The sequence below is a fragment of the Solanum stenotomum genome, chromosome 12, assembly GCF_019186545.1.
Source record: "Solanum stenotomum isolate F172 chromosome 12, ASM1918654v1, whole genome shotgun sequence".
In the NCBI taxonomy this organism is placed as follows: Eukaryota; Viridiplantae; Streptophyta; class Magnoliopsida; order Solanales; family Solanaceae; genus Solanum; species Solanum stenotomum.
The window spans coordinates 15,193,746-15,207,463 of NC_064293.1; the positions used below are offsets into that span (position 1 = coordinate 15,193,746).

The 13,718-nt window shown below is 31.5% G+C and overlaps 1 protein-coding gene across 1 annotated transcript; it reads left to right on the forward strand.

Annotated features, from left to right (window-relative positions):
* Positions 1-7,869: 7,869 nt before the first annotated feature.
* On the forward strand, positions 7,870-13,220 carry LOC125849323 (probable serine/threonine-protein kinase PIX13). The gene is made up of 6 exons (XM_049529391.1): positions 7,870-8,121; positions 8,470-8,798; positions 10,324-10,459; positions 10,543-10,685; positions 11,876-11,999; positions 12,607-13,220. Exons 1-6 carry the CDS (start codon positions 8,040-8,042, stop codon positions 13,038-13,040), a joined length of 1,248 nt encoding a protein of 415 aa, XP_049385348.1. The 5' UTR covers positions 7,870-8,039; the 3' UTR covers positions 13,041-13,220.
* Positions 13,221-13,718: the final 498 nt, after the last annotated feature.

Sequence of the window (13,718 nt, forward strand, 5' to 3'; positions counted from 1 at the left end):
AGATAGTAACTCTTTTTTATTGGATGTCTCCGAAGGGACCAAAGACAATAACTCAATGGTAATAAATTGGGAGGATAATAAAAAAAAATTGTCCATCAAGTAAAAAGAGAAAATCAAATTAAGAAATATTTGACAAGTAAATAAAAACGGAGGAAAGGAGTATATGTAACAACATTAATTGGGGTTGAACATACTTTCAATATAATCTGATTTGTCACATCATATGGTTAATCCAGACTAGACTGACATAAATAAACTTTAAATTTAATTGTGGTATATTTCTAAAAAAATCTTTTTCTCCCTTTCAAAACAGTTGTTGTGGTCCCTAAAATTACTATAAAATGCCCTTTTAATTCAGAATTTGATGTTTTCTAAAGTCGCAATAGTTATAACTTAACCACACATGCATCAATTCCACTACATATCGATTTTATATTTTGACCCAAATAGTGTTCCTGCTATACACACTGGGTGGGGTAGGGTCAGTAGCGTCAAGATTTTTACTAGGAGAGTTCGAAATATAAAAAATAAATATATAAAGAGATCAACATTTTTTTGATACTACTATATATATATATATAAAAAAAAAAATTATTTTAATTACATATAAATATTATAATTTTCGTCGAAGGGAGGCTCCGCCCCTGGTTGGGGACATTGGGGGAATTGATTAGAAAACAAATACGAGCTCCCTCTGTTCACTTTTACATATTTAGAATTTTAAAAATAGAGTTCACTTTTAATATATAAAAGAATAATAGTAATTTTTTTTGTATACCCTCAAAATAAATTGTTTATTCGTCAAATCTCTTTTTCATTAGAAGCAAAAATATTGCGCGTTAAACATTATTTTTTGTTTGTTTTTGAAGTTTATCATATGAGTGTTTAAATAGTATTGCTCAGTGGCGGAGCCAGAAATTTCACCAAGGATATTCAAATTTTAAACAATTGATAAATTATTTTTTAGGGGGAGTGGGTTCACAAAATTTAAGAATTAAATTACATATCACTTAATAACTAAATCATACAAAAACTTAAAATTATAAAACTATCAATAGTATAAATCAAAACTAATGGAGAAAAGTCAACAAAAATAATTTTAGCTACTAATTGAATATACTTCCTCTAGTTCATATTAAGTGAATTGTTAAGACTTTTTTCATGATCCATATTAACTGAATATTTCAAAGTTTAAGAGAATGATTAAAACTTTTTTTCATATTTACCTTTTCTTTTAATAAGATTCTTAACTATTTTACATTTTCTAAAAGAATAGTGAAAATGTAAAATAGTTTAGAAATAATCAAAAGTATAATAGTGGATAGTAATCTTTGATTTTATATTTAAAAATAATTTTTTGAAAGTGTGTTATATCTAATAATTCACTTAATATAGATTGAAAATATAAAGATAAAATCTTAATTATTAAGTTAATCAAACTTTATGGTTAATTGTTAGGTTAATCAAAATTTAAGGCTAAAATATGAAGAATAATAGAAGATATGGGGAGCAGCTATTGAGGATCAAACCTCGGACCTCAAAGTTATAAATTTGCACGCTTACTGCTAGACTACCAATCTTTGTTGGGTCTAAGGGTATTCAATTTATTAGATATTCAGATATTAAACAATATTCAACCTATGTACACCATATAATTTTCCGACGAAAGATATTCAACTGACCACCCTTACTTGGTTGTAGCTCCGCCCCTTTTATTGCTATTGATACATATCCAATGTTTGCACTATCATAACATATACATACGTAGTTACGTACACTAGACTAACCCTGAAAAAGTGAAGAACCAAATTAACTTAGGATTAAGCACTAAATTATCATGACACACATATATATATATCATGGATGGGTTTGTTTCTCTAGAAAGCTTAACGTGATGGAATTTATTTCATACGTCCTTATGCCCAACTTTTATAGTTGAATCTAAATATAATTAAAAGTGATCCTACCTTACCACATGACAATTTTTTTTTTTTTTTAAAAAAGGAGTCAAATTTGTACTCTCTCTTTTTGGGTGTGCAATTTTGTTTGTTCATGCATTTACTTTGGTGAATAATATTCTTTTACGTCATCATTTCACTTGGAAATATTTTATTTTTTTGTCCTAATTTATATGACATAATTATTTTTAGAAAATATTAATTTTCTTTGATTATTTAATAAATAATAATAATTTTATTTGATTTCTATTTAGTATCATTATCCCTATTTTATTTTTATTGTGTTCCACTTAATATTTTATTGTGAAGAAAAATCAATTAAAAATAAATATTAAAGTGACTTAATATATAACACCAATTTGATAAGCGTTATCTTCACTTATTTCTTAAATTACTTTATGTTCAGTCAAAAAATATCACATAAATTAAATAGGAGGGAGTTTACTTGACCATTAGAATATAGATATCAAATAAAAACTTGTCCGGATATTAGGTGTGTGAATAATTATTGGAAATAAATTAAGGGACAAAATATGTAGAGATTACCTGAGAGTTAAGTACCAACATAACCAAAACCAAAAGCAGACTAAATTAAGGTTATACACATGCAAGGAAATATTCAACTAATTATAAAGAACCCAAAATTGTTTTTTTTTTTTGGGTCATTTTATGTGTTTTTGCGGCAACGTTGAAAATATTTTGCTGCGTTCTCACTAATACTTTTCAAGTTACGACAAAATCATATCTTACAAAATTGTGATGCATCATACATCTTTGTTTTTGTCAACTGAGTTAATTGTACATAGAGTGTCAAAGTCAGAATTTAATGTTTATGAGTTCAAAATTTTAATTTATGTAAGTCTAAATTAATAATTTATATATATTTATTATATCTCCTTAAGATAAATATAAGATTTGAACAAAGATATTAAATTCGACTGAAAAAATCATAACTTTTATTCTAGCTCCACACCGAATTCTAAGGAAGAAATATGCAGCATCTGCACTTCAAAATGAATTTAAATTTTTATCATGTGGGTGTTTGTTTTTCTCTATTAACACCTTATCTTTATTCTTTTAATCTTTTAACTCCAATCTATTGATAATTTAAAATTATAATAAAAAATTTGAAGGATAATTTTATTTCTTTTTGTCGTGAAAAATTTAGATATGCAGAATCTAACCTCATTTTTTTTTGTTGGAACCCCTTTTAATAACAAGGAAAAATATTAAACGATAGGTAAAAAGTATGACAAGAATATGAAATTCATATGTTTCAAAAGTGTAATACACAACAAAATTGAGCATTTTGGGCTAATACATTATACACGAGTTAGTTTGGATCTATTCCCTTAAAAATAAAGAGGTTAAAAAACCAATGAAATATAAGTACTTCCTCGATTTACTTTTTTCGTGTTCATGAAAGGCAGTTTGATTGATTATCAGAATTAAATTGAATTAGACTAATTTAATATTTAAAATTTAGATTTTCGAAAACTATACGTAAAATATTATAAGTTTTAACCCTTCCATATTAATATAATGATAAAATGCATCTTAAAATATTAATCAAAATTCATGTAGTTTAGCTTTAAAAAAAATGAAACGTTATATCTTTACTCGAAAGATATTTTGGGCTAGGAAATTGGAAAGACAGCTAAATTGGAATATTGCTTAGTGCAACAGCAGTACTATATAGAAATTCCATTGACTAAGTCTGATCAATTATAAGGACATATATAATAAATTGTTTTATAAAATGCATGAGAATCTCAATGTGTAAGTACATGACCTAAAATAGTAATCCATATAATAAGGATTAGTAATGTATATTAATTAAATTAAGAAGTTTACTTGGTTAGAATAATGATTATTCGGAAGGGTTAAAAATACCCTTAAACTATCCGAAATAGATCAGATTTACCCTTAAACTATATTTCGGCTCAAAACTACCCNGTGTAAGTACATGACCTAAAATAGTAATCCATATAATAAGGATTAGTAATGTATATTAATTAAATTAAGAAGTTTACTTGGTTAGAATAATGATTATTCGGAAGGGTTAAAAATACCCTTAAACTATCCGAAATAGATCAGATTTACCCTTAAATTATATTTCGGTTCAAAACTACCCTTCCCGTCAAACTATTGAGTCAAAAGTGCCCTTCTTATTAACGGAAGTTGTTAAATGTCATGTGGATGCCACATAGATGCCACATTGCACTCCAATAGGGTTCCACTGCCACATAGACTAAATGGAAAAGGGTCAAAAATATCCTTAAACTATCCGAAATAGCTTATATTTACCTTTAAACTATATTTCGGCTCAAAACTACCCTTCCCATCAAACTATTGGGTCAAAATTACCCTTCTTATTAACGGAAGTTGTTAAATGCCATGTGGATGCCACATTGCGTGCCGATATGGTTCCACTGCCACGTATACTAAATCCCTAAATCCTAATTACTCTTTCCCCCCTTATTTTATTATTTTCCAGAAACGATTTCACCCCTTCTCCCTCATTTCACGGCTAGGGTTTCACAGTTTTCTCGTGGCTGGGTTTCAAAGTGGATATTCATGGTTGTAGGTTAGTAAATTTTTTTTTCTTATTTTATTATGTTTACGATTTCAAAGCATGATAATTAGGATTTCACCACTTTCCCCTCATTTCATGGCTAGGGTTTCATAGCTTTCTTCGGGGCTGGGTTTCAAAGTGGATATTCGTGGTTGTAGGTTAGTAAATCTTTTTTCTTATTTTATTATGTTCACGATTTCAAAGCATGATAGTTAGGATTTCACAACTTTCCCCTCATTTCGCGGCTAGGGTTTCATAGCTTTCTTCGGGGTTGGGTTTCAAAGTGGATATTTGTGGTTGTAAACATAATAAAATAAGAAAAAATATTTACTAACCTACAACCACGAATATCCACTTTGAAACCCAGCGACAAAGAAAACTGTGAAACCCTTGCCGCGAAATGAAGGAGAAGGGGTGAAATCGTTTCTGGAAAATAATGAAATGAGGGAAAAAAAAAGGAAAAAAAAGAGTAATTAAGATTTAGGGATTTAGTCTATGTGGTAGTGGAACCCTATTGGCGTGCAATGTGGCATCCACATGGCATTTACAACTTCCGTTACTAAGAAGGGCACTTTTGACCCAATAGTTTGACGGAAAGGGTAGTTTTGAGCCGAAATATAGTAGGGTAAATATGAGCTATTTCGGATAGTTTAAGGGTATTTTTGATCCCTTTCCTTTTAATCTATGTGGCAGTGGAACCCTATTGGCATGCAATGTGGCATCCACATGGCATTTAACAACTTCCGTTAATAAGAAGGACACTTTTGACCCAATAATTTGACGGAAAGGGTAATTTTGAGCCGAAATATAGTTTAAGGTAAATATGAGCTATTTTGGATAGTTTAAGGATATTTTTGACCCTTTTCCGATGATTATTCCATACATTATTAGGAGTATTGAGGTAAAATACCACTCAGATTATGAAGCTATATATATCTTTTAAGAAAATGAGTCATTTTTTAAAAAGAAAAATATAAGATTAATTAATAATAATGTTATCAAATTGGGTAATATTTTGATTACTAAAGAATATCAATCATAATATTTAGATAAAGTTTAAACTTTATTGTTAAAAAGTGAACGTGAATAGACAAATGAAAAAGTTGAACAATCGAAGTGCTTGGCTCAAACAACAAAAAATTCCTCCTAAAATAAAGAGAACTATAGGAATGATCATCATACAGGATGATCTTGAATTTTTGGCATTGCTTGATAAAATTTCTGATAAAATAACTTTTGCTTAAGAAAATTTGCTAGACAAAATTTTTGTTGTCAATCAAATATAAATTGTGGGCATAAATTAGTTTTCCCTATATAATATAATTTTGGAATATTTCAATAAATAAAAAATAGTGTGTGTTTAATTGATCACAAGATCTTACTTATAGTCAGAATTGGATGTGTTGCTCAATTGAACACAAATCATGATAGATGAGTAAGATTTGATAATATTCATTCTACATATCGTATTAAATTAGCCACAAGTTAAAAAAGTGCAAAATAGTAAGATTTGATGAATATTCATTTTACACAAATCATGTATCGATTAAAAATGTTTGAAGTATACAATTTTTTACAACTTTGTCCTCGTCATTCTTATAATTCACAAAATAATATTTTGCACTTTTTTAATTTAAAATTTGAGTTGCTAAATTAGTGTAAGAAAAGAATAATTGGCTTTGATCATGATTAATTTAGGCATAATACATATATATGCCCTTTAACTTGATCTCATTTTACATTTAAACCCTCAAATTTTGGGTGTGCACAAATAGACACATTAGTCCTATGTGGCACAATACACATAGGATACCACGTAGGATGCAAATTGTCATGTAGGATGCCACATAGGACATGTGTGTCTATTTGTTCAATTTTATACAAGTTTAAATGTCTATTTATGTACACTTAAAGTTGAAGGACATAAATATAAAATGAGGCAAAGTTAAAGGGTATATTTATGTATTATGCCATTAATTTACAAGTAAAGTAACTTAATACGACTGAAATGTCATACATAATAGACAATAAATTGCACTATCTTTAACCTCTATAAGTTAATCTCAAATTTCGACCTTATAAACAAAATCAACTTATGTGTATTGTGCACATTACCATTAGAGCTTATGTATGATAAACAAAAGAAATTTTGTTAAAATATATTTTTTCCCCAAGATTTTAGCAAGCAAGGACGAAAATACAAAATCACCCCTTATGGTATTTTTTTTTTTTTGCAATATTCCTTTTAAAATGGCGTGATATTATCTACTTTAGATCAAGCCCTCTCAACTTTATTTTTATGGCTATCAGTACGAAATTCTATTTACACATGTCCTATAATCTCTCCTTTAAACTAACTTTCACATAACTTATCATTCATTACTGATCATGAGCTAAAATAGTCCAAAAGTACTAGTAACATAATAAGATATTGTTTGCTTCTAATCAAACTCACACAATTTTTTTTTAATAAAATATCATACTAATAATAATATTCAACATATTACTTAACTTTTATTTTGAGATATCGATATCAATATAGTAAGAGTAATACTTTATTCACAGCCATTTTTTAACCAAAAAAAAAGGTGGCCTTCAAGTGGCCGACCATGTAATATAAATTTATACTCGTGAAATAACATACCAAGCAAGTCTCTTTATAGGACTTAAATACCCCTTCAATTTTACAATATGAGTGAAATACAGTACCCCTAAATTCTTATCAAATTTAGAGGTATTTTTAATATTTCTTTCGACTTTTTGTAAAAAGCTTTATGCTCCTACAAATATTTGAAATTACTTGCTATGTAATGTGACGAATCAGAGATATATCTAAGTTTAATTAATCAAGTAGAGGAGGTGTTTTTAAGATTGTCAATGATTCAGAGAAAAACTAATAATTTCATAGATATTTTCAATACTTTTCTCCAAGAAAAACGAATAAACAAAAATTCTTTTTATAGTTGAGTTGTGTTCACTTGACTTAGACTTTCACAACGAAAGTGTCAAATTTAAAATCATTTATTGAACTCGTCATACTAAGCTTATCTAATACGATTTACTCTTTTACACCATTTATTTATTAGTAATATAAACAAAGTTCATTTTCTGTGTATGTATTCCAACAAGGATGACGACTTCGACTCAATTTTCTTTGTCATGTAAAAGAAATAGTAAGAAGAAAAAATGGTTAATGTAAACGGCAAAATTGGGCATAATTAATTTAATGATGACTCGGCGGTTGACTTGTCTTTGAGATTGGTGATTGCCATTGCCACGATCACAAAACTTCAAATATCAGCTAAACCAGGAAACCACACTGCAAAATCCTTGAAAATTTGGCGTATCAACAACAATATTATTAGCTTTACTCTAAATTCCACCGTTTTGTCAAAAGTTACAACTTTGCTATTCTCTTCATAAAAATCAAGATTTCTCCTTTTGAATGATGATAACTATCAGTTTAGTAGTATTGAGCTGAGAATAAGAAGAAAACGTAAAAATTGATGGGGAATTGTTTTGGATCGGAGATTCTTGACACTAATCCTAGTACTAAAAGCAACACATCAACTAGACCTTCCACCCCAGGTACATACTCACGTTTTACTTGTTTTCTCTGTAGGTTAAAAAGTCTATTCTTTTTAGGAAAATGATTTTGTTCAAATTCCCAAATGGGTTCTTCCTTTTGCTATTTATGGGGAAGATTTTGACTTTTTCTTGATTTTCTGCATGTCATCTTGTGCAAAAGATGCTAATTTTCTCTCTTTGTTGAGTCTTTACTAAAGGACCCAAATGGCTCCTGTTTCATTTTCTTGGCAATTTGTAGGTTGTTTATAGTTTTTGGTAAAGCCCCTTTTCAGATTCATAGCTTTTAGCTTAATTGGGAGTAAAAAGACTAGATTTTTGGGATTTATTAAATGAGTATTTTTTGTGCAGATACATCAAAGAACTACAGTAGTGGTGTTGGATTTTCGACTGGCAGTAGTACTGGGCGTAGCCGTTTTTCAGTGGCTGCAAGTGAGGATTCATGTTTGAATGGAGAAATATTGCCTACTCCAAATTTGAAGACATACAGTTTCTCTGATCTGAAGGCTGCCACAAGAAATTTCAAGTCTGACACGGTTTTGGGGGTGGGAGGTTTTGGGACCGTATTTAAAGGATGGGTTGATGAGAAGACGCTTACTCCAACTAAAGTTGGAACTGGTATGGTTGTTGCTATCAAGAAGTTGAACTCAGAGAGCATGCAGGGATTTGAAGAGTGGCAGGTATGACAATTCTTTATACAATTGTTGGCATTTATTCTTTGCACAATGTTGGACCATCCTTTGTGGAAGAAGGCAATAGTTTGACCTTTTTTGTTGGAGAAAGATCTTTCATGACACATCTTAGGAAAATGCCCATGAATGGAAAGAACATATGCTACCTTGTTGCTGATCATTCGAGGACAATTATGTGGCGTTGGTTGTTAAATATGCTGAATAATTTGGGTATCCAGTTTTTGGTTAACTATTATGTATGAAACATTTGCAGTTTATGTTCTTTAGTCAAGTAAAATCTGTTGGTAGACAGGCTAGTCAATGGTTAGACAGTGTCTCTGTAACAAACTAGGATTTCCTCTTACATGGATGAACTCTTTGATGAAGTTGAACGAATAAACTACTAAAGTGGAAAAATGTGTGTATTGAGACATCTTTATAAGTAATTCAATCTATAGTTAGTTATTGAGAGATTTTAGTTCCGTAATTTGCATGTTTTCAAGCTGGAAACAGACATTGATCTTGCTAGTTCACATTGTGTACTGATTATACACAATTACTTGCTGAATGTAAAGTCCTCTGTTGGTTTGATTTGAGTCCATATTTCTCCATTTACATCCCAACGATACAGATAAAAAGTATGAGCTAAACTTTTGTAGTTTGCATAGCTATACACAGATTGTGTGAAATAATTTCTCATCTTGTTAGTTTTGAGTTAACAATATCATATAATGCGTCAAACTTCCTATCTTACTCCTAATCACACACTTTGAGCAATGAGTACTCATCTGCGTCCTGTTATAATACTACTTTCGTTTTTGTTGTTGAAATAATTTCTAGTAACTTCAAGTTAACTTGTTGCTGAACAGATTTTTTGCAACTGTATAGTGGCCCAATATTTAATTGATGTCTTCAGGTAATTGTAGTGTGCAGAGACATGAATAGTATAAGAGCTATCTGCCGATTTATATTAAAGGCCTCTCCAAAATTGTGGTGTCAGCCTTAGCAAATTTCATATCAGATAGGTAGTTTGTTGAGTGGAGGAAGAAGAATACAGCCTCTGAATATCCAAAATCCAGCCAACTCAGGAATAAAATGAACTGTTTTACAAAATTGACCCATATTTGAGATATGATTCAAAAAAAGATCAAGGGTTTCCATATGTATTATTGTTGAGATCTATACTACACAAGTGTACGTGGTCGACAAGTATTATTCCTATGAGGACTTGTTACTAACTTCAGACTAAATTAAGCTGTTTCTAACATCAATTGTGTCAGCTGTCACTGCCATTCCTGAAGTTGGGATGGGTGTACCTTTCTCTTTTAGAGAGAGTCGTACTGTTTAGTTATTTAGGTTTCTTATTTCCTTATTTAGCTATCAGGAGTGTGTACTTGAACTTTTCAATATTCTTGTTTTGTTTATCAACTAACTTCTGTATTGCTAGTTCACTTTTAAACTTTATATTATTTGTCATATATAGACTATAGTTAGATGCTTTAGCTAAAACTCCTAATCGTTCAATTAACTGCAGGCAGAAGTGAACTTCTTAGGAAGGCTTTCACACCCAAACCTTGTTAAATTGCTGGGATATTGTTGGGAAGACAAGGAACTGTTACTTGTATATGAATTCATGCCAAAGGGAAGCTTGGAGAACCATCTTTTCAGAAGTAAGATGTTCTGTACTAGAGTTTCAACCGAAACAAGGTTAATAATGATATGATGCACTGATCTCTGTGATGTTGCTATGCAGGGAGCACAGCTATTGAACCACTTTCTTGGGAGTTGCGGCTCAAAATTGCCATAGGAGCGGCACGGGGTTTAGCTTTTCTACATTCTTCAGAAAAGCAGATCATTTACAGAGATTTCAAGGCCTCCAATATTCTACTAGATGGGGTATGATCTTTTGACTTGTGATTCATTTGGTAGGCCAGTATTCTAAAATATTATAACAATAAGAGAATAAGGACAAACAAACGCTAGATTCAAGAGTCAGCTACTACATTGGTTGGACCAGTGGCGGAGACACCCTTTAGTAATGGGTGTAATCTGACACCGTCTTGCAGAATTCTTTCTTATATGTGTGTATAAACAATTTTTTTTTCTAGAAAACAATATGTATACGTACAGTAGGTCGGCGGCTCGGTGCTACTTGTAAAGTTTGCAAAATAATTATCAATTATGGTACACAAAGTGAAGTCTTAAAATGCTACAATCCCAGACCTAAACCCACTCACAAACCGAATAGTTACTAACTGATATCTCTGGGTAAAATCATGCATATGCCATTCCCCCTAGGGTTTTGGCCTAGTGCTTAGAGCATAGAGCAAGGTGTGTGTTAGGCGCACGTCATGCGTTCGAACCTCATACTAGACAAAAGCTCGGTATACTCAGTATTTGAGTGAAGGGTAGAGGGGTACCCATCAAGCTTCGAACCATGTGGCACTGTTCCTCGGGAATTTCTTGATTATCAAAAATAAAATAATATCCTGCATATGCCATTGGTTTGACATATACTTGTTGCATATCCAATGCACTTGATACATCTTGTTAGTAGCTGGGTAATTTGGGTCAGTGGTTGTTTGACTGCCGTTGTTTGTTTTCATTTTTTCTGTTTGGAGTACGGGCATGTGATTGATTGAAGGGTATGGAATTTTACTATAGCGTATATTTAGTGCATGTTCCTTATGTTTTCTCTTTCTTTTATTCCCTTCAGCTTTCACACAATTGAAACATGAGCAAGTCCTAGAATCAGCTGGATTCCTGAAATTAATCATCTATTATATTTTGGCTTTGGGAGGATTTCCCCTTCCATATGGTTCCCCAATATTTCTCAAAGAGGCTGTGAGTTTGTATATTATGCGATAATATGAGTAGTAATACTGAACTTGAACGTTTTGTTCTGTTTAATATCATCAAAATCCCTATCTGATCTCATATTGTTTTTTCTTTTCCGATGGAGAATTAAATGAAAGTATAAGGAGTATAACTATGTTTTTTCTTCAATGGATTTTCCTCCTTTCCAACTTTTATGTACATCTGCATAGGGGACAAATTTTGAAAGTCTTCTACTTTTCTGTTTGTAGAGTTACCATGCAAAACTATCAGATTTTGGCTTAGCTAAAGTTGGGCCTTCAGCTGGGAACTCACATGTGACTACTCGTGTCATGGGCACATATGGTTATGCTGCTCCTGAATACATTGCAACAGGTGAGCACTATTTTCGAGCCCTTGTCCCATTACTTTTTAAGATCTACATATCAAATTATGAGCATAATTCCAGCCATTTTATCTCAAAAGTGATTCCATATTCTGGGGACTTTAATGGGTGAGAATCGCAAGTGACTTGAAGGCTTAGCTCTTTGACTCGAGGTTGCTTGGTTTTCAATAAGAAAATAACCGTAGTGCTTCATGAATTAGTTAAGTAATTGCATTCGCTTGTTTGATAGATTTGTCTCAACTTTCAATTCAAAGAGGCTCGCTGTGTGAACAAATATAACTTGCAGAAACTAGAACTTCACTATTTCTTCTTAAAATTTCATTGTAGTATCAATGCTTTCATATGTGATCTATGTATAACATTTTTCACGCTCTCCTGCATTGGCTCGGATTTAAGTACCTAAATATACATGCACCTCTATTGAACCACCAGTAATAATTTGATCACAATATGCTATATGCATTAAATTGCAATTATAGATGTACATCTGATTTGCCAGTGTGCAGAGTAAGCAAGACTACCTTGAAAGAAAAAACTAGATCCCAGAAACATTTGCAGTATAATGTGTTAATCCAAGGATTCTTGTTATGTCAACAGGTCATCTGTATGTAAAAAGTGATGTATATGGATTTGGTGTCGTCTTGCTTGAGCTTTTAACAGGCTTACGAGCACTTGACACAAAACGACCTGGCGGACAGCATAATTTGGTGGACTGGATGAAACCGATGCTTTCTAACAAAAGGAAGCTGAAGTCCATTATGGACGCCCGAATGGAGGGCCAATATAGTTCAAAGGCAGCAACACTTACTGCTCAGCTTACTATAAAATGCCTAGAAGGAGAACCTAAGAAGAGACCTTCTATGAAAGAAGTAGTGGAAGTGTTGGAACAAGTTGAATCCATAAAGGAGAAATCCAAACCTTCCAAAAGCAAAACCGAGTCTTCATCTCATCGATACAAGCAGTCGCCGAGAAGTTATCCTTCTCCACGTGGTGCAAGCAACCATGGATCCGGAGCTGGATCTGGAAGATGACAGGTACAACTGGAAAGGCAAACACGAGCTGCAGAAAAATGAGTTTGTTTATACATTTAATTGTATTGAATTTGTTGTAATCCAATTTGGTTAATCATTGTTTTGGATAACAAATTTTGTTAAATTGTCTGTCACATCTGTACTCCATGGGAATGAATGTATTTCTATCGTTTATAAGAATACTGATTTCATTTGTGGAAGGTATGACTACAGCTAAGAATAACAGGCAGTGCCTGCTGAAATGTAAATTTGTGTAAGCCAAAAGCTCTTGTAAGGCTCATATGATATCTGAATTTGAATGCACATATGACATATATTAAAATATTGTGATTTGAAAACTAATTAATTTAGATAGTTTGTTTTCTCAATATTTGAACAAAATAAAGTTTTTTTGTTGTAGAAAATTAATAAATATAAACTTTAAATAAAATATAATTATTCATTGTGGTAATGATTAATGGTGGTGGTTGTGCTTGTTGATTGACGGTGATAGGGTTGTTGGTAGTAGTTAGTGATGATGGTGAGTGATAGTAGTTAATAGTGGTGGTTGATGGTGGTGTCAACTAATAATGGTAGTTGGATGATGGTATTATAAATAATAACTAGGTTGTTCAAAATCGAACCGCCATCAATAAGTCAACTGTAAAATTGACTTACCCATTTAGGATTATCATAATT